This window comes from Orycteropus afer, unplaced genomic scaffold, assembly GCF_000298275.1.
Source record: "Orycteropus afer afer isolate SDZICR_OR568_19922 unplaced genomic scaffold, OryAfe1.0 scaffold00290, whole genome shotgun sequence".
Taxonomy (NCBI): Eukaryota; Metazoa; Chordata; class Mammalia; order Tubulidentata; family Orycteropodidae; genus Orycteropus; species Orycteropus afer.
In genome coordinates, this window is record NW_006921877.1 from 2,914,230 (window position 1) to 2,940,206 (window position 25,977).

Genomic DNA, 25,977 nt, shown 5'->3' on the forward strand with positions numbered 1-25,977 from the left:
TACATGGAGGGATGGACATAGGGAAGAGGTAACAGGAAGAAGTGGGAGGGGAGCTGTTGCATTGTGGTAAATTGTAGTCAATGTCATGAGACAATGTGTGTGTGAACTGCTGTATGGAAAGTGAATTTGCTCTGTAAACTTTCACCCAAATCATAGTAAAATAAATAAATAAATGATTTTAAAAAAAAGATCACTTTAAACTTTCACCCTAATCACAATATAAATAATAAATCACATCGAATCCCTATAACCAAAACCAAACTTACTGCCGTTGAGTATCCGAGTCATAGCTACCCCTCCTGTTTCTGAAGCGTATCACTGCAGAAGTAGATTGCCCAACCTTCCTTCCGAAGAATGGCTGGTGGGTTTGAACTGCCAGCCTTCTGGTTAGCAGTCATATGCCTTAGACACTACACCACCAGAGCTCCTTTAGAACCCTATAACTCAACAAAAAAACAACAGCCTTGTCAAAAGATGGGCAAAGGACTTGGATAGACATTTCTGCAAAGAAAATTTACAAGTGACGTATAAACACATGAAAAGATACTCAACATAATTCGTCTTTATTGAAATACAAATCAAAGCCACAGTGAGATACCACTTCATGCCAACTGGAATGGCTATTTAAAAAAAGGAAAATAACAAGTGTTGGTGAGGATTTGGAGAAATTGAAACCCTTGTCCATTGTGAATAAGAATCTAAAATGGCACAGCCATTGTGGAAAGCAGTTTGGCAATTCCTCAAAAAGTTAAACATAGAATTACCATATGACCTAACAATTCTAAACCAAACTAAATAACTAAACTCATTGTCATCAAGTCGATTCTGACTCATAGTGACCCTATAGGACAGAATAGAACTGTCTCCATAGGGTTTCCAAGGCTGTAAATCTTTATGAAAGCAAACTGCCTCATCTTCTCCCATGGAGTAGCTGGTGGGTTTGAACCACTGACTTTTTAGTTAGCAACCTGAATGCATTAATACTATGCCCTCAGATTTCCAGCAATTCTGTGTATATACAAGATCTAAAGATTTAAAGTAAGCAGTTAGATATTTGTACACCAATGTTCGTTGAAGTATTATTTGCCAAAGGTGAAAACAACCAAAGTGTATCATAGATGAATAAATAAAATGTGGTATATAGGTACTATAGGATATTATTCACACATGAAAAAGAGTAAACATCTAATGCATGCTTCAACATGGAAGAATCTTGACAATATTGTGCATAGTGAAATAAGCCAGTCACAAAAGAACAAATATTGTATGTTCCCTCTTATATGAAACAGGCAGACACATAGACATAAAAGGTAAATTAGTGATTACCATAGGCTGGGAAGAAGGGAAAGGGGGAATTATTGCTTAATGGGTACAGATTTTCTCTTTGGAGTGATGAAAAAGTTTTAGAAACAGTAGTGATGGTTGCACAACATTGTGAGTTTGATTAATGCCACTGGGTTATACAGTGGAAGTCCTTTGTTTAGAGTGCCTTTTTGAATAGTTAGAATTTAAATGGTTTCCCTCATCTGTAAACTCAAAAATGGTTAAAATCACAAATTTTATGTTGTATGTATTTTATCACAATTAAAAATAATAATAATGATCACAGATGGCCAAGCAAATTTGAAGAAAAACTAAATAGAATTTTTAGAAATGTAAAATTACTTAAATAAAAGACTCATCATAGGAGTTAGTTTAACAGATACACATGAAGAGAGAATGCATAAATTGGAAGCCAGATATGAAATAACTCTCCAGAGAACAAAGAAATGAAAATTATACAAGAGAGGTTAAAAAAGGAGAGCCAAAATTCTTAGAGATACTGACTCAAAATTAAGGAGCTTTGGTGGCGCTGTGGTTAAGGCATTGGGCTGCTAACCAGAAGATCAGCTGTTCAAACCCACCAGTTGTTCCATGGGAGAAAGATGAGGCAGTCTGCTTCCATAAAGATTTACAGCCTTGGAAACCGTGTGGTGGCTGCTATGAATCAAAATTGACTTGATGGCAGTGGGTTTGGTTTAATGAAAGAAAGGAATCCATAAATACAGGAAGCACCTATTCCAAACAGGATAAATAAATTCACACAAGAAATGTTACAGTTAAACCTTAAAATGCCAAGAGAGAAGATTTTAAAGGACCAGGGGAAAAAAAAAGATTACCTACAAAGAAACATCAATAAGAATGATAGATTTCTCATTGAAACACTGGAAGCCAGAAGAGGAGGGCACATAATAACTCCAATGTGATGAGAAAACTATTATCCTAAGAGAATTTTATATCAAAATTGTCTTTCAAGAATGAGGATCAAATAGAGATATTTTAGATAAACAAAGTAGAATTTACCTCCAACAAACCTCCATTAAAGGAAATTGTACTTTAGGAAGAAAAATGGTACCAGAAAGGAAGTCTGAGGTGCAAGAAGAACAAAGAAATTGGTAAGCATCTGAGTAAATCTAATCAAGCACTATCTGTATAAAATAATAATTATGATAATAATGTCTAATTTCTGAAAATAAAAAAAGACAAGGTGTTGGACAACTAGGAAAGTTAAAATATTGATTAATTTTTTTAATAAATTATATTTTGGGAAAGTTAATAAATTAGTCTTGCATGCTAAAATTTCAAGGATAACTTCTAAAAGAAAAGAAAGAATGCATAACTTCCAAACCAATGAAGAGGAAAAGTAGAAAAATTTATTTGCCACTGTTTAGCTTTGTGACTTCTGTCATGTCATATAACTTCTGTAAGCTTTAGTTTTTTATCTTTAAAGTACAGAGAGTACCTTTTTTACAGGATTGTGAGGATTTAATCAGCTAATGCATGTGAAAAAGCTTAGCACAAATCTGGTACATAATGATTAATAAATATTAGAAATTATTGTTATTAATAATGATTATTTAGTTCAACCAGTAGCTGATGCTTGACTCTGTACTAGAACCTCCCTGTCAAGCAACTCGTCCATCTTCTTTCCCATGAAACAGAATGCTACAGCCAAACACAACTAAAGAGTATTGAACAGTTCTGGTAATTCTGACGGGTCTTCCTTCCTTTGTAACTCATGGCTCAAACCTTCAGGATTTCCTAATTGCCTTTTAGTAAAAAATTTGTAACATTCAAATACTTCTACAGTCTGGCCCCAACCAACTTGATCTCATGATTTCTCTGTAAAACCTTGAGTTGGATTCTAACTGTATTTGATATTTCCCTCCTTGACACTTTTACTAATATGAGTTCTTCCCATTCTGCCATGTTCAGCCTAGTCTTCAAACCCCAGCTGAAGACCAGTAAGAGTTCCTGACTAGCTATATGTGATTTATAGTTTGAAAAACTGTCATGTGATCCAAACGTTTAAATGTCACTTATGCCTGCCTCTTCTACTGATTTTTCAATTGAGCTTTTATTTAAATGTTGTATTGTCATAGAATCTTCCTGAGGTCTCTAGCTGTTTTTAACTCCTTAAGACAGAGGCTGTTTTTCATATGTCTTTTTATCCTGTATAACACCTATGAAAGTGAAACTAACATTTGAGTACCTACTATGTGCCAGGCACTATACTAAATGTTTTCTTACATATATACACACATACACATATATATTTATATTTCTTACATATATATATTCTGTATACACACACATATTCCTGTTTAATTGTAACAGCAAACTTACGAAGGTAGATGTTATTGTCCCTATTTTTCAGATGAAATTGAGCTACAGAAAAAGTAAGTAACATAAATACTTAAGACACTTAATTACCGAGACAGCAGGGTTGGAACAACTAAGGGAGACCAGGAAGGGAGCAGAGCAGTTTGGAACAGCTAAGGGAGATGAAGTTGTCTGTCAGTTTGTCATACTGTGGTGGCTTGCGTGTGGCTTTGAGGCTGGAGGCTATGCCACTGGTGTTTCAAACGTCAGCAGGATTACCCATGGTGGACAGGTTTCAATGGAACTTCCAGAATAAGACAGAAGAAGAAAGAGGCCATCCACTTATCAAAGAGTTGGCTAGTGAAAACCTTATGAATAGCAGTGAAATACTGTCTGATATATTGCTGGAAAACTTTATGAGTAGCCCTAAAACATTGTCCGGTATAGTGCCCAAAGGTGAGCCCCTCAGGTCAGAAGGCACTTATAATATGACTGGGGAGGAGCTGCCTCCTCAGATTAGAGTTGACCTTAATGATGTGGACAGAGTAAAGCTTTTAGGACCTCTGTTTGCTGATGTGACATGACTCAAAATGAGAAGAAACAGCTGCAAACATCCATTAATAATAGGAACATGGAATACAAAGTATGACTCTAAGGAAACTGGAAGTTGTCAAAAATAAAATGGAACACATTAGATTGATATCCTAGGCATTAGCTGAAATTGGACTGGTTTTGGCCATTTTGAATCAAACAACCATATGATCTACTATACTGGGAATGACAAATTGAAGAGGAATGGTGTGGCATTCATCATCACAAAGAATGTTCCAAGATCTATCCTGAAGTACAATGCTGTCAATGATAGGATAATATCCATACCCCTACAAAGAAGAGCAGTTAATATTACTACTATTCAAATTTACACACCAACCACCAAAGCCAAAGATGAGGAAATTGAAGATTTCTACCAACTTCTGCAGTCTGAAATTGACCAAACATGCAATCAAGATGTGTTGATTATCACTGGTGACTGGAATGCAAAAGTTGGAAACAAAGAAGGATCACTGATAGTTGGAAAATATGGCCTTGGTGATTGAAATGACGCTGGAGATGGCATGATAGTATTTTGCAAGACTAACGACTTACTCATGGCAAATGCATTTTTTCAACAACACAAACAGTGGCTATACACATGGACTTCACCGGATGGAGTACACAGGAATCAGATTGACTTCATCTGTGGCAAAAGGCAATAGAGAAGCTCAATATCTTCAGCCAAAACAAGGCCAGAAGCTGATTGTGGAACACACCATCAACTGCTCACATGCAAATTCAAATTGAAGTTGAAGACAATTAAAACAAGTCCACAAGAGCGAAAATATGACCTTGATTATATCCCTCCTGGATTTTGAAACCATCTAAAGAATGGATTTGATGCATTGAACATGAGTGACCAAAAACCAGAGGAATTGTGGGATGACATCAAGAACATCATCCATGAAAAAAGCAAGAGGCCTTTAAAAAGGAAAGGAAGAAAAAAACAAAATGGATGTCAGAAGAGACTCTGAAATTTGCCCTTGAACAGAGAGTAGCTAAAGCAAATGGAAGAAACGACAAGATAAAAGAGCTGAATAGAAGATTTCAAAGAGCAGCTCAAGCAGACAAAGCCAATTACTATAATGAAATGTGCAATCCTGGAGTTAGAAAACCAAAAAGGAAGAACACGCTCAGCATTTCTCAAGCTGAAGGAACTGAAGAAAAAAATTAAGTCTCAAGTTGCAATACTGAAAGACTCTGTGGGCAAAATATTGAATGAGGCAGGAAGCATCAATAGAAAATGGAAGGAATACACAGAATCACTGTACAAAAAACTATTGGTTGATATTCAACCATTTCAGGAGGTGGCATATGATCAAGAACCAATGGTGTTGAAGGAAGAAGTCAAAGCTGCACTGAAGGAATTGGTGAAAAACAGGGCTCCAGGAATTGATGGAATATCCTTGAGATGTTTCAACAAATGGATGCCATGCTGGAGGCACTCACTCAGTTTTGCCAAGAGATTTGGAAGACAGCTACCTGGCCAACTGACTGGAAGAGATCCATATTTGTACCCATTCCAAAGAAAAGTGATCCCACAGAATGTGGAAATTATTGAACAATATCATTAGTATCTCATGCAAGTAAAATCTTATTGAAGATAATTCAAAAACAGTTGCAGCAGTATATTGACAGAGAACTTCCAGAAATGCAAGCTGGGTTCACAAGAGGACGTGGAAGAAGGGGATATTGCTGATGTCAGATGGATCTTGGCTCAAAGCAAAGAATGCCAAAAAGATGTTTACTTGTGTTTTATTGACTATGCAAAAGCATTCAATTGTGCGGATCATAACAAATTACAGATAACATTGAGAAGAGTGAGAATTCCAAAACAATTAATTGTACCCATGAGGAACCTATACATAGACCAGGAGGCTGTCATACAAACAGAACAAGGGAATACTGCATGGTTTAAAATCAGGAAGGGAGTGCATCAGGGTTGTATCCTTTCACCATCCTTATTTGATCTGTATGCTGAGCAAATAATCTTGAGAAGCTAGACTATATGAAGAAGAGTGTGGCATCAGGATTTGAGGAAGACTCATTAACAACCTGCGATATGCAGACAATACAACTTTGCTTGCTGAAAGTGAGGATGACTTGAAGCACCTACTGATGATGATTGAAGACTACACAGTCTGCAGTATGGATTGTACCTCAATATAAAGAAAACAAAAATCCTCACAACTGGACCAATAAGTAGCATCACGATAAATGGAGAAAAGATTGAAGTTGTCAAAGACTTCATATTACTTGATTCTACAGTCAACACCAATGGAAGCAGCAGTCAAGACATCAGATGACATATTGCATTGGGCAAATCTGCTGCGGAAGACCGCTTTCAAGTGCTGAAGAGCAAAGATGTCTCCTTGAGGACTAAGGTGCACCCAACCCAAGCCATGGTATTTTCAGTTGCCTCTTATGCATGTGAGAGCTGGATAGTGAATAAGGAAGACCGAAGAAGAGTTGATGCTTTTGAGTTGTGGTGCTGACAAAGAATACTGAAAGTACCATGGACTACTAAAAGAACTAACAAATCTATCCTGGAAGAAGTACAGCTGGAATGCTCCTTGAAAGCGAGAATGGCCAGACTTCGTCTCACCTACTTTGGTCATGTTGTCAGAAGGAACCACTCCCTGGAGAAGGATATCATGCTTGGTAAAGTGGAAGGTCAACGAAAAAGAGGAAGGCCCTCAAGGAGATGGATTGACACAGTGGCTACAACGATGGGCTCAGATATAGCAAGGATCATGAGGCTGGCACAGGACTGGACAGTGTTTTGTTCTATTGTACATAGGGTCACTATGAGTTGGAGACAACTCGACGGCACCTAACAGTAACAACAGAGATGAGTTTCTGCCACCCAGCTGCCAAGTGGTACATATCTAAGAAGAATAAAAGGTTCAAATTATTTATATTGTTTTCTGCCTGACTTATTCATATTGCCCTGAAGTTTAGGGTTTCATAGAAACAGATTCCAAAAAAAGCCAGAATTTTTTTCAAAAAATAGAATTTGACATTATTATTAACTGCAGAACCATAGGAATCCACTAAATTGCTTGAAGTCAAACAGATAATTATGTTTTGAGAGTGTTATAAATTGAAATATGTCCCCCAAAAAATATTTGTTATAGATCCTAACTTCTGTGGTTGTAGTTTCATTTGGGAATAAGATGTCTTTGTTATGTTAATGAGGCAGGATTAGTGCACGGTGTATTTTGAGTCAATCTCTTTTGAGATCTTAAAAGAGATTAAACAAGCAAGGAAGAGAAGGAGAGATGAGGTAAAATAGATGCCGAGAGACATGGAGATCTCCGAGGAACCAGGAAACAGAAGCTGTAGAGAAGTCTCTCCAGAGCGGCCAGAGAAAAAAGCCTTCCTCTAAAGCCAGCACTCTGAACTTGGGTTTATAACCGAAACTGAGAAAAATAAACCTCTTTTGTTAAAGCCATCCATTTGTGGTCTTTCTGTTAAAGCAGAACTAGATTACTGAGACAGGGATGTGCAGATTAAGGGAATTCAGTTTCTGTTATTCTATACTTTGCTCTGAGTTCATGTAGTGTGATGTGAAATAAATCACAACAAAGTCCACCATTCTTAGGTTGCTTAATGCAAGGTGGATACCTTTCAGAATATACTTTCTCTTCTCCTTTCTTCTTTTATAGGGTTACACATCTTTCTGGAATGACTGCATATCATCTGGCCTGCGAGGGGGCATCCTGATAGAGCTGGCCATGAGAGGTCGAATCTGTTTGGAACCTCCTACCATGCGTAAGAAAAGACTACTGGACAGAAAGGTACAGCATCCTCTGTAACATCCTCTTAATTTGTGGAAAAGCAGACACCAACAGCCCATTGCTACTATTTGGGAGAATAGGAATATTTGACCAGTAAGTCAATCAAAATACACTGTCCCATTGTCTAAACAAAACCAAAATCAAACCTGTTGCTGTCAAGTCAATTCCAATTAATAACAATCCTATAGGATAGAGTAGAATTGCCCCATAGGTTTTCCAAGGCTGTAAATCTTTATAGAAGCAGACTATACATCTTTTTCCAACAGAGTGGCTAGTGGGCTCAGACTGTTGAGCTTTCAGTTAGCAGCCAAGTGCATAATCACTGTGCAACCAGGGCTCTTTGTCTCATTGTTTAGCTAGGTATAATTATCCTATAGCATCGGGAGAAATCCAAGTTCCCATTCCTAAAAAGTTATAAGAGATTCATGTTTTTGTCTTCCTTTTTTATGCAGAAAAGTCATATTTAAGATACTGTTAATCATTTTTCCTTCTGTATGTGTAACTATGACTTCATGAGATGAAGTATGATATAGAAGGAAGCAAATATGTGGATTATACTAAAGTTTAAACTACTTGAGAACAGGGATAGTATTTTATGCATCTGTGCAGTTCCTACAACACTTAACCACTAATGTATAAATGCTGTGTTGAAAGATTTTAACTTGAATGAGTTGAATGAACCCGGGTCCCTGTTTCTTCTTTCCTGAAAGGTACTGGTAAAGTCAGACAATCCAACAGGTGATGTCTTACTGGATGAAACACTGAAGCACATTAAAGCTACTGAACCCACAGAAACTGTACAAACATGGATAGAGTTACTTACTGGTAAGTTGATTCAAAAGTTGATCCATCTTTTGTTATCTTAAACCTATCCTTAAAGTTGAGAAAAGTAGTACCAAAGTTCAGGGTGCTGAGTAAAATCCACATGGTCCATATTTACAATAGCACTATTTACTATACTATAGTAATGAGAGACAGAAAGAGTATTGTAAATACCTAAAGTTTTCTGTAAGGTGCTCATTGGCTGATTTTCAGAAGTAGATTGCCAGGCATTTTGTCCTAGTCTGTCTTAGGATGCTGTGCTGAAACCTGTCCACCATGACTGACCAAATTGGTATTTGATACACCAGTGGTGTAGCTTCCAACATCATAGCAACATGTGAGCCACCATAGTATGACAACTGATAGACGTGTGGGGAGGGGCACAGACGGGGCAATGACTGAACAATGTTTCATTCTGTTATACATAGGGTCACCATTAGTTGGAGATGACATGATAGCAACAACAACAAAGTTTTCCAGAGCTTCACCTTACCTTCAGCCATCCCACACCCTAAGCACATTAGCAGTATTCTTCACAAGAAATTTTTTTAATGACATATAATTCACAGCATACAGTTCAATGGCTTTTTGTATATTCACAGAACCTGTTTAACTATCTAACAAGTCTTAAGTTTAGAACATTTTCATCACTCTAAAACGATACCTTGTATCCATTAGCACTCACTGTCATTTCCCCCAACTTTCCTCCTAGCCCTGGGCAACCTCTAGTCTCCTTTCTGTTTCTATATATTTGCCTACTCTGGATATTTCATATAAATGGAATCATATACTATATGGTCATTAATGACTGGCTTCCTTCATCTAGCATGTTTTCACATCCATATTTTAGCATGTATCAGTGCTTCATTCCTTTTTTTCTTTGTAAATTCTGTAAGAATAGCTAGATCTATGACATACAATTTTAGTAAGACTCTTCCAGAGGGCACCTTGAGGTCATAGCCAGTGTCTCCTTCTAGAACCATTTTTTCTTTCCTAACTGAAATTCTTATTGAGATCATTGTAGATTCACATTCAGTTATAGAAGATAATACACTAGGACCTACTTCTAATTCTCCAGACAGTCACCATACTAGATTTTCAAACTTTTTCCCAAAGTGTCTATACCATTTTGCATTCCCATCAACAATGTATACTGGTTCCAGTTTCTCCACATCCTTACCTACATTTGCTATTTGTCTGTCTTTTTTATTTTAGCCATTCTGTTGTTGTTAGGACAAGGAACCGTCGTGGCCCAGTGGTTAAGGGCTTGGCTGCTAAGCAAAAGGTCAGCAGTTCAAACCCACCAGCCACTCCGTGGGAGAAAGATGTAGCAGTCTGCTTCCATAAAAATTACAGCCTTGGAAACCCTCTGGGGCAGTTCTACTCTGTCTAAAGGGTACTGTAAGTCAGATTAGTGATTAGTGTGTAAATTTACTGGTCTTCCTTTTGTATATGGATATTGTCCTATCTCTGGCAATGGGTTGTACTTCAGGATACATCTTGAAGTGTTTTTTTTTTTGTGATGAATGCAATACTGTTCCTCTTCAATTTGTCATTTCCAGCATGTTGTTGTTGTTATGTACCGTCGAGTCAGATCCGACTCATAGCAACCCATCCTTGGGTTTCCGAGGCAGTATCACTATGGAAGTAGATTGCCTCATCTTCCTCCGAGGAGTGGCTGGTGGGTTTGAACCTCTAGCCTTCTGGTTAGCAGTCAAGTACATAATAGACCATATTTGTCCAGTTCAGAATGGCCAATTCTAGTCTATTCAGCTCACTCATGCATAGAATATCATTCTTTATGGATTCCATTTCATTTTTCATAACTTCCAGTTTTCCTAAATTCATGTTCTATACATTCTGCATTCCAATTATTTATGGATGTTTGTCTTGTCCCTTTGAGTCATACCACATCAGCAAATATAAGTCCTGAAAAGCTTTACTTCATCTATGTCGTTAAGGTCAACTCTACTTTGAGGAGGCAGCTATTCCCAAGTTATATTTAGAATGCCTTCCAAACTGAGAGGCTCATCTTCCAGCACTATAACAGACAATGATCCACTGTTATACATAAGGTTTTCACTGGGCAATTTTTTCAGAAGTAGATTGCCAGGTCCTCCTTCCTAGTCTGTCTTAGTCTAGAAACTCCAGTGAAACACATCCATCATGAGTGACCTTGCTGATGTTTGAAATACAGTGCCATAGTTCCCAGCATCACAGCAACACCCAAGCTACCATAGTACAACAAACTGACAGATGAGAGACAATGCAGGAAGCTCAATGTCATCGTCAGAACAAGGCCAGCGGCTGACTGCAGAAGAGACCATCAATTGCTAATATACAAGTTCAAGCTGAAGCTGAATACAATTAAAACCAATCCACAGGAGCCAAAATATGGCCTTTTTATATGCCACCTGAATTTAGAGACCATCTGAAGAATAGATTTGACACACTGAACGCTACTGACCAAATACCAGACAATTGTGGGATGACATCAAGGACATCGAGGAAAGCAAACGATCATTAAAAAGACAAGAAAGGAAGAAAAGACCAAAATGGATGTCAGAAAAGACTCTGCAACTTGCTCTTGGATGGAGAGTAGCTAAAGTAAATGGAAGACATGATGAAGAGAGCTGAACAGAAGATTTCAAAGGGCAGCTGGAGAGGAAAAAAGTAGTATAATGAAATGTACAAAGACCTGGAGTTGGAAAATTAAAGGAGAAGAACACACTTGGCATTTCTCAAGCTGAAAGAACTGAAGAAAAAGTCAAGCCTTGAGTTGCAATAGTGAATGATTCTACAGGCAAAATATTGAATAATGCAGGAAGCATCAAAAGAAGATGGAAGGAATACAGAGTCACTGTACCAAAAAGAATTGGCTGACATTCAACCATTTCAGGCACTAGCATATGATCAAGAACCAATGGTATTGAAGGAAGAAGTCCAAGCTGCACTGAAGGCATTAAAAAAAAAAAAAAAAAAAAGGCTGAAGGAATTGACAGGATATCCACTGAGATATTTCAACAATGGATGCAGCACTGGAGGCACTCACTCATTTATGCCAAGAAATTTGGAAGACTTCATCATAGCACTATTCACAATAGCAAAGATATGGAAACAACCTAAGTGCCCATCAGCAGAAGAATGGATAAGCAAACTATGGGACATACATACAATGGAATACTATGCAACCCTAAAGAATAATGTAGACTCTGCAAAACACTGCATAATGTGGATGAACTTGGAGGACATTACGCTGAGGGAAATAAGTCAATCACAGAAGGACAAATATAATATTAGTTCATTATTGTAAAAAGTCAAGGAAAAGTTTATATATGGAAGGAAACTTTCTTTGTTGGATACCAGGGATGGAAGGAGAATGGAGGGAACACTGCCAGATAGTAGAGACAAGTATTGATTTGAGTGAAGGGAAGGGCAGTGTACCAAAAGTGAGTGATCAACACAGGGGCATTGAGGAAGAGGAAGACACCAAGAGGTACACAAGAGATTCAGACAACAAAGATAAACCCTTTTACATATACAATAGTGCATTTTCAGTGATAACAAATATTAATGTACAAGTAAATAGATGAGTAGACAGGGTGAATGATCAGGTATGTCTAAGCAAAAGGGAATATACCCATCACCATATTATATATGGTTGGCAGATGATATTTCTACATATGTATTTGTATGTGCTCTAAGACTGTCCAAATATATAATAGAGCTAACAAGGGGCAAAGTTATAATAACTTCTTGGCCACAGCCAGCCACCCCGAGAGAGCAAGTAGTTGGACCTGTGGGCTTGGGACCATGGTCCCAGAGGACATCAAGCTCAACTGGCATAACATACTACACAAAAACATTGTTCTACATCCTACCTTGGTGAATAGCAACTGGGGTCCTAAAAGCCTGCAAGCAGCCATCTGAGATTCAACAGTGGGTCTTTCTTTGTCCAGAGCAAAGAAGAATGAAGAAAACCAAAGATGCATAGAAACAATTGGCCCAAGGGACTAGTAGACCATGCATATATGACCATGAGTCCTCAGCATGTATGACCATAAGACCAGAAAAACTAGATGGTGCCAGGCTACCACTGTCAACCACTCAGAAAGGGATCAATGCAAGAGATCCTGGATAGAGTGGGAGAATAATGTGGGACAAAATGCAAAATCTTAAAAAAAAAAAAAGAGAGAGAGAAAGACCAGAGACTATGGCCCCTAGCTGTCCTTCAGGTCTGGAATGGAACCCACTCCTATGGCTTCTAGCCAAACAAAAGACAGGCATATGAGCTGAACTAAACATTTATATTAAGTAGATACTGTCCTTGGAGGGATCAATCATGGGAGAATAGAAGGGCTGTGTATGCACAGGGAGACAGCTCAGGTGGCAGGAGTGCATGGGAGGAAAGGATACAGGGAAGAGGTAACTATCAGGAGGAAGTGGGAGGGGAGCTGTGCATTGTGGGAAATTGTAGTCAATGTCATGAGACAAAGTGTATGTGAGCTGCTGTATGGAAAATGAATTTGCTCTGTAAATTCACCCAAATCACAATAAAAATTAAAAAAAAAAAAAAAGTTTACTGGTCTGATAGAACCTGGTAAGACCCCCAACACTATAGCCCCTAGTTTCCCTAGTTGACCAGGAGGCTGTCGTTCGAACAGAACAAGGGGACACTACATGGTTTAAAATCAAGAAGAGAGTGCGTCAGGGTTGTATTCTGTCTCCACACTTATTCAATCTATATGCTGAGCAAATAATCCGAGAAGCTGGACAAATGAAGAAAAACATGGTATCAGGATTGGAGGAAGAATCATTAACAACCTGAGATATGCAGACGATACAACTTTGCTTGCTGAAAGTGAGGATGACTTAAGGCACCTACTGATGAAGGTTGAAGAATACAGTCTGCAGTATGGATTACATCTCAACATAAAGAAAACAAAAATCCTCACAACTAGACCAATGAGCAGCATCACAATAAATGAAGAGAAGATTGAGGTTGTCAAGGAATTCACGTTGCTTGGTTCTACAATCAATGCCAACGGAAGCAGCAGTCAGGACATTAGACGACGTGTAGCATTGGGAAAGTCAACTGCAAAGGAACTGTTTCAAGTGCTGAGGAGCAAGGATATCTCCTTGAGGACTAAGGTTCCTGACACAAGACATGATATTTCCAATCGCCTGGTATGCATGTGAGAGCTGGACAATGAATAAGGAAGACCAAAGAAGAGTTGATGCTTTTGAGTTGTAGTGCTGGTGGAGAATGCTGAAAGTACCATGGACTGCTAAAAGAACTAACAGATCTGTCCTGGAGGAAGTGCAGCCAGAATGCTCCTTGGAAGCAAGAATGGCCAGACTTCGTCTCACCTATTTTGGTTATGTTGTAAGAAGGGACCATTCCCTGGAGAAGGATGTCATGCTTGGTAGGGTGGAGGGTCGACGAAAGAGGGGGAGGCCTTCAATGAGATGGATTGATGCGGTGGCTGCGATGATGGGCTCAAGTATAGCAGGGATTGTGGGGCTGGCGCGGGATCGGGCAGTGTTTCATTCTGCTGTGCATGGGGTCGCTATGAGTCGGAAACGACTCGACGGCACTTAACAACAACAACAACCCTTCAGGTCTGGAACTGAAATCACTGCTATGGCTTCCAGCCAAACAATAGATAGGCATATAGGGTGAACATTTACATCACGTAGATACATTCCTAGGAGTGACCAATCATGGGAGAACAGAAGGACAGTGTTTGCACAGGGAGATATCTGGGGGGCAGCACCGCAGGGAGGGAAGGACACAGGGAAGAGGTATATCTATAGGGAGGAAGTAGGAAGAGAGCTGTTACATTGTGGGGAATTGCAGTCAATGTCATGAAACAAAATGTGTATGAACTGCTGTATGGAAAATGAATTTGCTCTGTAAACTTTCACCCAAATCACAATTTATTTTTTTTTAAGTGCACAGATCAATATTTGTTGAATGGAAGTCTGGCTTTCAAAGGCTTTCATCCTGACATAAATACCACTTCAGAGGCAATCTGTCTGGCTTGGTTGATCTTCTGTGGTCAGCTGGCTCCTACTTTTCTACCTTGAACTTTCTCTACACCTTGTGTTGTTGTTGTTGTTATGTGCCGTCAAGTCGGACCCGACTCACAGCGACCCCTCCGTGGGTTTCTGAGGCAATATCACTATGGAAGTAGATTGCCCCCTCTTCCTTCTGAGGAGTGGCTGGTAGGTTTGAACCGCCAGCCTTCTGGTTAACAGTCAAGTGCCTTAGCCACTATGCTACCAGAGCTCCCCTCTACACCTTAGCCTTTCTATAAATAAAAGAAGCAAAGTAATGTATAGGAAGGAACCCTAAACCAAAGACCTAGATTCTTATTCTGGTCACTTTACTCTTATAGGTTTCAATTTTTCTGCAAAATAAAATGATGAGACGGATAGATGATGTGTTAGTCAGGACTTAAATGTTACAAGTGAAAAACTCAACCCATACTCAAGCAGATACAGGAAACTTTTTGGCTTCTGTAATTGATTGGCCCAGGCTCTAGAGGCTCTAACTTCAAGCAGAGCTTGATCCAGATACTCAAAAGAAAAAAAAAAAAAAGAAAGAAAGCAATGAGAATGGCCAGACTTTGTCTCTCACACTTTGGTCTTGTTGTCATAAGGGACCAGTCCCTGGAGAAGGATATCATTCTAGGTAAAGTAGAGGGTCAGCAAAAAAGGGGAAGACCCTCAATAAGATGGATTGACAAAGTGGATATGATGATGGGGTTAAGCATGGCAACAATTTCGAGAATAGCACAGGACTGGGTAGTGTTTAATTCTGTCGCATATAGGGTCAATATGAGTCCAAACTGACTCGATGGCACCTGACAACAACAACTAACATGAGGGGATAGGAACATAAAGCTGTGTATACCACCATCTTGTTGGTGCCTCTCACATATGATTTTATTTTTAAACCTGGCCTTCTAGGATTTACCCACTGGTTAGAGTAACTTATTGTTGAGCCAGTGTTTGATCGGAGGTTATGCTTAAGCCCTTGTATGTGGATTTCCATTGAATGTGAGGTTTCCATTCTGTTGATGGATCTGTGTATGGCCTAAGGAATGCTTTCAAGGCTATCACACTGTCCTGCTCTGACTGTTTGTGAGTGGGTGCAGCCTAGTGCATGCACACAGCTATCCCCACCCCCAGGGTTGGCTGTGATCCCAGGAGGGCTTTTCATGGCTTTCTCTTTCTCTTTGGTTCTCTCTGTTAAACTTCCAGCTGCTCTACCATTTGGCTCATTGCTACCATTATCATGTAGCTAACAGCACCGTCTCTGGTAGCATAGTGCCAAGGCACTTGACTGCTAACCAGGAGGCTGGCGGTTCAAACCCACCAGCCACTCCTCGGAAGGAAGGTTGGGCAACCCTACTTCTGTAGTGATAACTGCCTCGGAAACCCAAGGAGGGGTCGCTAGGAGTTGGGGCCGACTCAATGGCAAATAACAACAACAACAACAACAGCACCGTCTAAGTGTCCTCCACCAAGATCTCCATGTTTTTGTTTTTGTTTTGTTTTTGAACATTTTGTGGGTTTGGTAAAAGTTTACAGGGAAAATTAGTTTCCCATTCAACAATTTATACACATTTTGTTCCGTGACATTAGTTAGTTGCAATCCCCTCAGTGTCACAGCACTCTTCCCCCTTCTTCCCTGCGTTCCCCATTTCCATTCATCCATCCTTTCTGCCCCTTCCTGCCTTCTGAACTTTGTTTTTGGACAAACGCTGCCCTTTTGGTCTCATATGGTTGATTGTTCTGAGGAGCACATTCCTCACCGGTGTTATTGTTCAGTTTTATAGGCTTTTTTTTATTGTTTGGCTGAAAGGTAATCCCTGACATTAGATCCAGTTCCAGGTTTGACTGGTCTAAGGGCCATAGTCTCGGAGGTTCCAGAAGTCTATAACAGACCAGTAAGTCTGGTCTTTTTTTTTTTTTAATGAGTTTGAATTTTGTTCTACATTTTTCTCCCACTCTGTCCAGGACCTTCTGTGGTCCTAATTAAAGCAGTCAGTAGTGGTAGCCAGGCACCATCTAGTTCTTCTGATCTCAGACTAGTAGAGGCTGTGGTGATCTTCATGTTTTTAACAATACTTTAAGGAATAGAATTCTTCACACTATTTTCCAAATAAAGTGAGTCCCCTCAGGCAGAGCTATAGAAAACTCTTCATCGTTCAGGCCTGTTCCTCATCCTGGGCAGAATCTTTGTGCACTGCATAGGAGTTGGGATGGGGACAGTGGCCCACTTCTCAGATTGACACCTCTGCCCTTTGAGTGGGCACTGGAAGAAGGAGAAGAAGATTTGACTGGGGACAATCAGGTCCCCGATATTCTTGGCTTGTCCTGCCTGGGTAGAACTTCTGCCCCCCCAGTGGGGAGGGGGGCCTCAGCCCTCTCAGATGTAGTTTCCCAGATTAGAACATCTGCAATACTGGGTAGAAAACATCCAGGACAGTCTGGTACCCTGAACAGAATTTAAAAATACAAGAATAATTAACAGTATTACAGGGAAGTCATGTAAGACAAGAAGAGAAATAAAGCTATACATTCTACAAATAATAGAAGTCCTTAGTGACACTTTTTGAACCTACTTTAGTATAAAATATTAGAGTCAAAACCAGAGTATAAAGGGCTAAGGATTAAATGAATTGAAGAATAAATGAGGACTACTTTTTGTAAAAAATTTAACCATTCAAATTTCCAAATAACAAGTTTACTTTTTCACTTAGCTTTTCTCTTTCTATTCATGATACCCTGTTTCTTTTCCCCATAGGTGAGACCTGGAACCCTTTCAAATTACAGTATCAGCTGAGGAATGTACGAGAACGAATTGCAAAGAACCTAGTAGAGAAGGGTATTCTAACCACAGAGAAGCAGAATTTCCTTCTATTTGATATGACCACTCATCCAGTAACCAATACAACAGAGAAGCAGCGACTAGTGAAAAAACTGCAAGATAGTGTTCTAGAGCGGTGGGTAAATGACCCTCAGCGAATGGACAAGCGAACACTGGCGCTCCTGGTGTTAGCCCACTCCTCCGATGTGCTCGAGAATGTCTTCTCCTCTCTGACAGATGATAAGTATGATGTGGCAATGAATCGAGCTAAGGACCTTGTAGAACTGGACCCTGAAGTGGAGGGGACAAAGCACAGTGCCACAGAGATGATCTGGGCTGTGCTGGCAGCCTTCAATAAATCCTAAAGCCAGTAGGTGGGTTTCTTCTTTTCCTCTGCTGGCTGGTGACTGTCAGAGACCCCATCACTGAGTTTTGTGTGATGAGATGTTTTTGCATCACAGTTTTCCTTCTCTTGAAACAGACTTTGTGATTTGAGACAGAAGCAACATCAGAGCTTCTCCATAGACCGTGACCATTCTAAGTAGACTTTATTTCACCCTATACTTCCACTCCAGAGGGAAATAAACCAGGTGAATACACACACACCCAGTAAACACTTTTTCCCATCTTTGCTTAGTTTCATCCAGTGCTTTTGGACAAACAGGAATATCTGCTGGAGTTAGACATCTCAGCCACAGAATGTGAATGATGAAGAGCAAACCATTTATTATTTTTTAAGTTTGTCTTCTATCTTAAATAGATGGTGGTTGAAAGCCTTTGTCTCTAAAACTCTGCTAAGTAACATATTATATTGAAGTAATTGTCTCTTTCAAATAAGAGGCAATGGAAACAAATCGAACTTTTGGAGTAGATGGTCTCTGGGATTGTATATCCTGCTAGTGATTTTCTCATTTTTCCTTTTCTAATCCAAGGAGAATGTCCCAAATTTGATTACCTGTTTCTCACATCCTATAACCACAAATACACTTTATATTCCCTCTTAACATTGTGCTGTTCTCTCACTTAGCAGGACAAAAATCTAACTGAAAAAAAAATGTATCTCTCAACCATCTCTTTCATGTAGTCAGCATTAGAATTAGTAAGGGAGGGAGGTGGCATGAGAATTTCCATTCTTCAGCACATGACTGTCCTGTTCTCCGGACTACTTTAAATGTCTCTGCTGTGATAGAATTGAGAGCACTCTAAATTTCAGTTGGTAAACAGAAGCACCCTGAGTCCAGACAGTATACCTGAACTCAGTCTTACTGTTGCCTATTTTTTACTTCCCACATAAATTGAGAAGTTCTGTCTATATTTAAGGGTTCTGGGAGTAGTTTCGTATATATTTAATCCACAGAATAATCGTCAGTCTTGATTTAACATAACCTTTTTTCTGGCCAAATCTCTAAAAATCTCTCACTTCGGTAGTGAGAGCAGAGAAAAGCTTTATTAAGAAAGAGCCTACTTAGAGGAGCAGTTTGGTGTCACATTCAGCTTGATATTTTAAAGGCCAGTATAACTTCATTTCCTCCCCAACCCTGCCTAGTCCCACAAAAATTACCCAATTCAGTTAATATTTTTTTTGTTTTTCACTTCAGGTATCTCTTAACTCACTAGATATACAGATTGTAATGGGAAGAAAATTATAAATGTGAGGCTGAGTAGAGCTGTAGTTTGGTGAAAGTGCAAAAGCCAGTCCATGTGTTGCCTCTACCTGACTTAGTTTTTCTTTTCATTAGAACAATTCGGCATGAATTGAAACCAGGTTTTCCTGTGGAAAGTTTCAGCTTGATTGGGGGATGATAGTTGAGTTCTTTCTTGCAACTCTTGGTCAGTGTTTATTTTTATATTATATCTCAATAAGATTAGGATGTCTTCAATTTGAATCTGCATTATGTTCACTGCCAAACATGTTCTCATTTAATGTGTATGGCCCTCGCACTTCTGTATAATAAAGATGAACTCTTGGCTCTCTGATTTCTCTATTACAGTTTTACAACTTTAGTTATTTTACTTGAAAATAAGAGTTTTCTGCATAAGGCCAGTAATGCCCTCCCCCTTATATTAGCATACCAGTCTCTCTTTTTCCTGTGTAGAAAATTAAGGGTATACAGATTTTAAAATTATAACTCATACAGGATGGGGGCCAGGGCACATCAAGGTTAAACTGAATACCAGCTAATGTTGTGAAGTCTGAATAGTGTCTCCTTTTCAATTAGAGTAACAATTACCTAATTTTACCATTATTTCCCTCAGGAGAATGAGTATATTCTCTCCTGTTGATATCTACTTTCAAGTGATACATGAACTTATCTAAGAGCTAAGAAGTCTTAAGCTCTAAATATAGGTCACTACCTAACTATAACAATTAACAAAATGTGAAAAGATAATTGTACTGATAAACTTTGTAATTAGCTTATTGTCTATCCCTTCTTTAGAATGTCTGTAGCACAAAGGACAATAAGAAATATATTAACTTTGTTTTACACTTTTCTGTTATTTTTATTTAAGACAGAGCACTGTTCCCAGAAGTTATCCTTTAGTGTGGTGCAGTGATCACCTGCACTAGAATCACCTGGTTGGGGCTGGGGGAGGGTACCTTGCTAAATTGTGTTGTTGTTGTTATGTGCCATCGAGTCGGACCCAAATCATAGCGACCCCTCTTGGGTTTCCTACGGAAGTAGATTGCCCAGCCTTCCTTCCAAGGAGTGGCTGGTGGGTTTGAACCACCAGCCTTCTGGTTAGCAGTCCTGTGCCTTAGGCACTATGCTACCAGAGCTCCTTTGCTAAATTGTAGGTTCCTAGTAAATCAGTGTCAGGTTAAGGGTTTAGGAAAGTGTGGCTTAAACAAATTCTCTTAAAGCTTACACATTAAAATTTGAGAGCACTGCTATAATTGTCAGTTATCACAACAGCAACTTCTGTTGGCTGTACCTTCAAAACAGATTCCACATCAAGCCATTTTCACCTTCTCATTGGCCACTGCACTCTAGGCCAAGTGACTGTCATCTCTTACCTGTACTGTTGTAAAAGACTAATTGGTTTCCTGTTTCTGCTTCCACACTTGGCCCCCACATAGCAGCCAGAGTGATCAGTTTAATACCTAAATCACTTGTGTCATTCCCCTGCTTAACAACATCTAATGACTGCCTGTCACACAAAAAAATAAAATCCAAAGTCTTTAGCATGGCTTATAAAGCCAGAAGCAATCTGATCCTTGCCTACATCTCTCTTACTCTAGCTCCAGTTTGCAATTTCTCAAAATACACCAAAAACGTGCTGCTGCTTCAGAAGCTTGGCATTTGCTGTTCCCGCTATCTGGACCAGTTTTCCTCAAGATGACTACTTGGCTCATTGCCTACCTTATTCAAGTCTCTGCTCAAATTTCTCAGAAAACTATTCCCTAATCACCCTACCTGAAGCACTGTCTCCTCCTACCCAGTCACAAATAAAATAATTACTGAGCACATCTATGCCCTAGACATTCTTCTAGTTTTTGTGAAATCTCACCCTCTTTATAATCAAAAAATGATGATGTTTATCTGCTTTACTCTCATTTCAAGTTGCACACTTCCCTAATACTCAGTAATTTAGATATGTCAAAGATAAATGTATAAATAAATCATTACCTTAGCAATCAAAGTTTTTATACATTACTCTTTAGCAGAGCTTGGAGTTAGAAATAGCTTGCGTCCCCCCTACACTTTGTGCTTCCTATTAGTCACTACCCTCCAGGGGTAAATGCTATTCATCTTTTAAAGAAACTGATCTCTTAAAACACATTCATAATATAATTAACCAAACCTGCATTCAACCAATAGTTTCCACTTTACTTTCCCTGTGATCTGGCTTAAACTTACCCTGCCGTCTATCCCATTCTTATGTCTGGTTGGACCATATGGTTAACTTGCTACCAAGTTCAGTCAGTTTTTAATATCCCTCATTCTTCTGACCACTTCCATCCCTACTGCCACTGCCCCTTATCAGTAAGCCAAACATAAGTCATTAAACCTTGGAAACTTAGCAACTGGTGGTGATTCTGGTCAAAAATAAGATCACTTTATACCCTCTTTTACTGTCCACTCACTTCCCTGAAGGAGATAAAACTTAAAACTAAATTAATTTTCACAAACTGAAAAAGAGAACCCACTAACACCTGAGAAATACGACCTACCCCACTCCACCCCCACCTTGTGCTCCCTTCCAGTCACTACCTTCCAAGGGCAACTGCTTTCCTGACTTCTAACAACATTCATTAATTTTACCTTAATAGGATTTTTGGAGATAATTGGAAAAAGCTCAGATGGAGGAACATTTGAAGAAAAGTAAATCTTAGAAGTCTGAAATGAGAAGTTGGAAAGGAGAGGTCTGTCCAATCCAAAAGTAAGGGGAAAAGCAAGAGAGAAGGAAGCAAAGAGGAAGGAGAAATAGAAGCATGAAGGGAAATACGTTACCCAGTTGGCTGCCCAGGAAACCCAACTATGACACTCTTCTCAGGCTTGCCTTCTCTCCCCCTGCCCCTCCAGTGTCCCATATTCTCTCCACCTGCTTTCCCACTTCTCAGCAAACCTACCCACCCAGAATTAATCCTAAGTGGAATGGTCAGTTATCTATTTGACAATATTGTGAAGGTGGAAAGCCTCTGCTCCAGATCTCCCTCATAAGTCTATTGATAGAACATTAAATGTCATTAATGATCTTTTGGGTTAGTAATTGCCTCTTTTGGTGGAATACTTTTAAAATATAAACACTACAAAAAGGAGTAAACTTTTCACAGTAGCTGACACATAATAGATGCTAAGTAAATTTTCTTTCTCTGTGATTTTTCTCTAGGGCCTTCTCTGAGCCAGTATTTCATAATGTAACCGTTAATTTAAAAAAGGGGGAAGACCCTCAACAAGATGAGTTAACACAGTGGCTGCAAGGATGGATTCAAGTATAGCAAGGATTGTAAGGATAACACACAGGACCAGGCAGTGTTTCCTTTCTTGTACATTAGGGTTGGAGTCAGAGCTGACTCAAAAGCACCTAAGAACAACACTGTTAATTAAAGATGATCTGATTATTTAATCCAAGTTTAAAATGTTAACTCCAACACCTCAATAACAAAAAGACAAACAATCCAATTAAAAAATGGGCAGAAGACATGAATAGACACTTCACCAAGGAGGATATTCAAGCGGCCAACAAACATAAGAAGAAATGCTCACGATCATTAGCTATTAGAGAGATGCAAATCAAAACAACAATGAGATACCATCTTGCTCCAGCACTAGTAGCAAAGTTCAACAAGACAGAAAATAACAAATGCTGGCGAGGTTGTGGAGAGATTGGGACTCTCATACACTGCTGGTGGGACTGTAAAATGGTACAACCATTGTGGAAAGCAGTAGGCGATTCCTTCAAAAGTTGGAAATACAAATACCATTTGACCCAGCCATCCCATTACTAGGTATATACCCTAAAGAAATGAGAGCCATAACAAGAACAGATATATGCACACCGATGTTCATCCCAGCACTATTTACAATAGCCAAAACTTGGAAACAACCTAGATGTCCAACAACTGAGGAATGGATAACCAAACTTTGGTACATTCACACAACGGAATACTATGCAACGCTAAAGTAGATAATGTAGAATCTGCAAAACACCGCATAACGTGGATGAACTTGGAGGACATTATGCTGAGTGAAATAAGTCAGTCACAAAAGGACAAATATTGTTTAGTCCGTTATTGTAAAAGTTAAGGAAAGGTTTATATATTGGAGGACATTTTCTTTGTTGGTTACCAGGGGTGGGAGGGGAGGGGAGGGAATGCTGTTAGATAGATAGAGATAAATATTGATTTGGGTGAAGAGAAGGGCAATGTACCAAATGTGAGTGACCAATATGGCAGCATTGAGGATGAGAAAGACATAGAGAGTTACATGGGCAGTACAGACAACAAATATGAACCCCTTTGCATATACAGTACTAAGTTGTCAGTGAAAGCAAACATGGGTATAGGGATGGATAGATAGGTGAACAAGCTAAACAATTAGGTATGTCTAAATGGGGAGTGTATCCAAGATCATATATAGGGTTGGCAGACAATGGGCCTATAAGTTCATGTGAATGATCAGAATTCCCAGGTGTATAGTAGAGCTGACAAGGGGCAAGGTTATGGTCATTACTTGGTCACAGCCAGCTACCCAGAGGGACCGAGTAGTTGATCCTGCGGGCTTGGGACCATAGTCGCAGGGGATATCAAGCTCAATTGGCATAACATACTATACAAAACATTGTTCCACCTACTACTTTGGCGAGTAGCGACTGGGACCTTAAAAGCTAGGAAGCTGCCATCTAGATGCAACAACGGGTCTCTCCTCATCAAGAAGAAAGAAGAAAACCAAAATTAATGGAAACAATCAGTCCTAGCGAGTGGTACACCATCTGATCTGCAACCTATACAACTATGAGACCAGAAGAACTAGATGGTGCCCAGCTACCACTGCCATCCACTTGGAAGGGATGTAGGAGATCCTGCATAAAGAGGGAGAACAATGTGGTACAAAACTCAAAATCATTTGGAGGCAAAAAAAAAAAAAAAAGAAGGTGGGGACCAGGTTTGCTGGTCCAATACTGGTGGAACCACTGAGACTATGGCCCCTAGCTGCCCTTCAGGTCTGGAATTGAACCCACAACTGGTTTCCAGCCAAACAAAGTACAGGAATGTGAGTTAAACATTTACCTCAAGTAGACACACACCCTGGAGAGAACAATCATGGGAGAAGGAAGGGCTGCTTATGCACAGGGAGATAGCTCAGGGTACAGAAGAGTATGAAGGGATGGACACTGGGAGGAGGTAACTATGGGGAGGAAGTGGGAGGGGAGCTGCTGCATTGTAAATTTTGGTCAATGACATGAGACAAAGTATATGTGAACTGCTGTATGAAAAGTGAATTTACTCTGTAAATCTTCACCCAAATCCTAATAAAAAAAAAAAAGAAAAAAAAATGTTAACTGATAATGTTGATCTAGTATCTTCTGGGTAACATATTTGCAAGTTAAGCAGAAATTTCAATGCTACGGGAGGCAGAAATGAGATATTTATGAGAAGGGAGGCTTTTGTTATTAGAAAAAATTGTAAAAACTTTAAAATGGCAAAAATATTATTGGACTTAGAAGAGCCTTTGGAATTATCTGATCTGTGCCTTTCATTGTCTTCGAAACTATTGTACAACTTTGCAAATTGAGAAAAATGATGGCAACACAAATGATTCTTGTAGAGATTCAAATTAATTTTGTCCAGTGAGATACAATTAATTTCGACTCTGCAGAAGAAATTATTCTACACACTGCGTTTTGTGCGTTGTGGATGTTGACCAGTTTTGCATCTATTAGCAAATTCTTTTAGCATTCCTAATTGCCTGTTTTATGTCTGATGGTGCAGTGGTTAAAGCATTCGGCTACTAATCAAAAGGTTAGTGGTTCAAACGCACCATGGAAGAAAGATGAGGCAGTCCACTTAAGATTTTCTTGCTCTCTGGGGCAGTTCTACTGTGTCCTATAGGGTCGTTATCTGTCGGAATCGACTCGAACAGCAGTGAGTTGTTTTCTGTTTCATGTTTTAGTCTCCTTTGAATCAGTACTTTGACGTGTTAATTTTATATGCGTTATGATTTTATCTTTTTAACAATATTTTGAACACTGTGCTATTCTGATCGCTTAGGTACTTTAAACTACACTTAAGACCAATCCTGAGAGTGTAGATTTGTAAAGAGGAACAAGACAGAACTTTAATTTGCTGATATTCTCTGTCGGGCCCATCAGAGGGTGCTAATAGCATGTCTTAAACCCAGCTATTTCTGCAGCTGCATAACTTAATTTTTAATGGTCATTCTTCTGTAGAATGGTGCTTGAGCACTAACGAATTTTACACTGTTATTCCCAGACAATTCGTCTCAGATAACCTGGAAGGATTTAGGTTTACAGCCTCTGGCTATTCAGTCTGACAATCAGTAAAACCTCCTCCACGCAGGGTGGTGAAGCCGAAGGAAGTCAGCAAATGCCAAACCTAGCTGCCGGGTCTCCAAGAATTCCCACGTAGGCTTCCAATTGGCCCTTGTCGCTCATTCTCTTTCCAGATTGGTGTTCCAGCTTGCCCGTCGCTTTTATAAAACCCACCTTTGGCCAGCGACTATTGGTAGGTCGTTACGTCACTGGCTCATCTATCCTACTCCCATTGGCTTCCAT

General features: G+C 39.4%; 1 protein-coding gene across 1 annotated transcript in view; it reads left to right on the plus strand.

Moving 5' to 3' along the window:
• Nucleotides 1-18,104, plus strand: part of GOLPH3L (golgi phosphoprotein 3 like) — a 63,285-nt gene extending 45,181 nt beyond the window's left edge. The window contains exons 3-5 of the mRNA XM_042782318.1: nucleotides 7,905-8,036; nucleotides 8,747-8,861; nucleotides 17,677-18,104. Of these exons, the coding sequence (XP_042638252.1) occupies nucleotides 7,905-8,036; nucleotides 8,747-8,861; nucleotides 17,677-18,104 (675 nt within the window). The remainder of the gene's footprint in view (nucleotides 1-7,904; nucleotides 8,037-8,746; nucleotides 8,862-17,676) is intronic.
• Nucleotides 18,105-25,977: the final 7,873 nt, after the last annotated feature.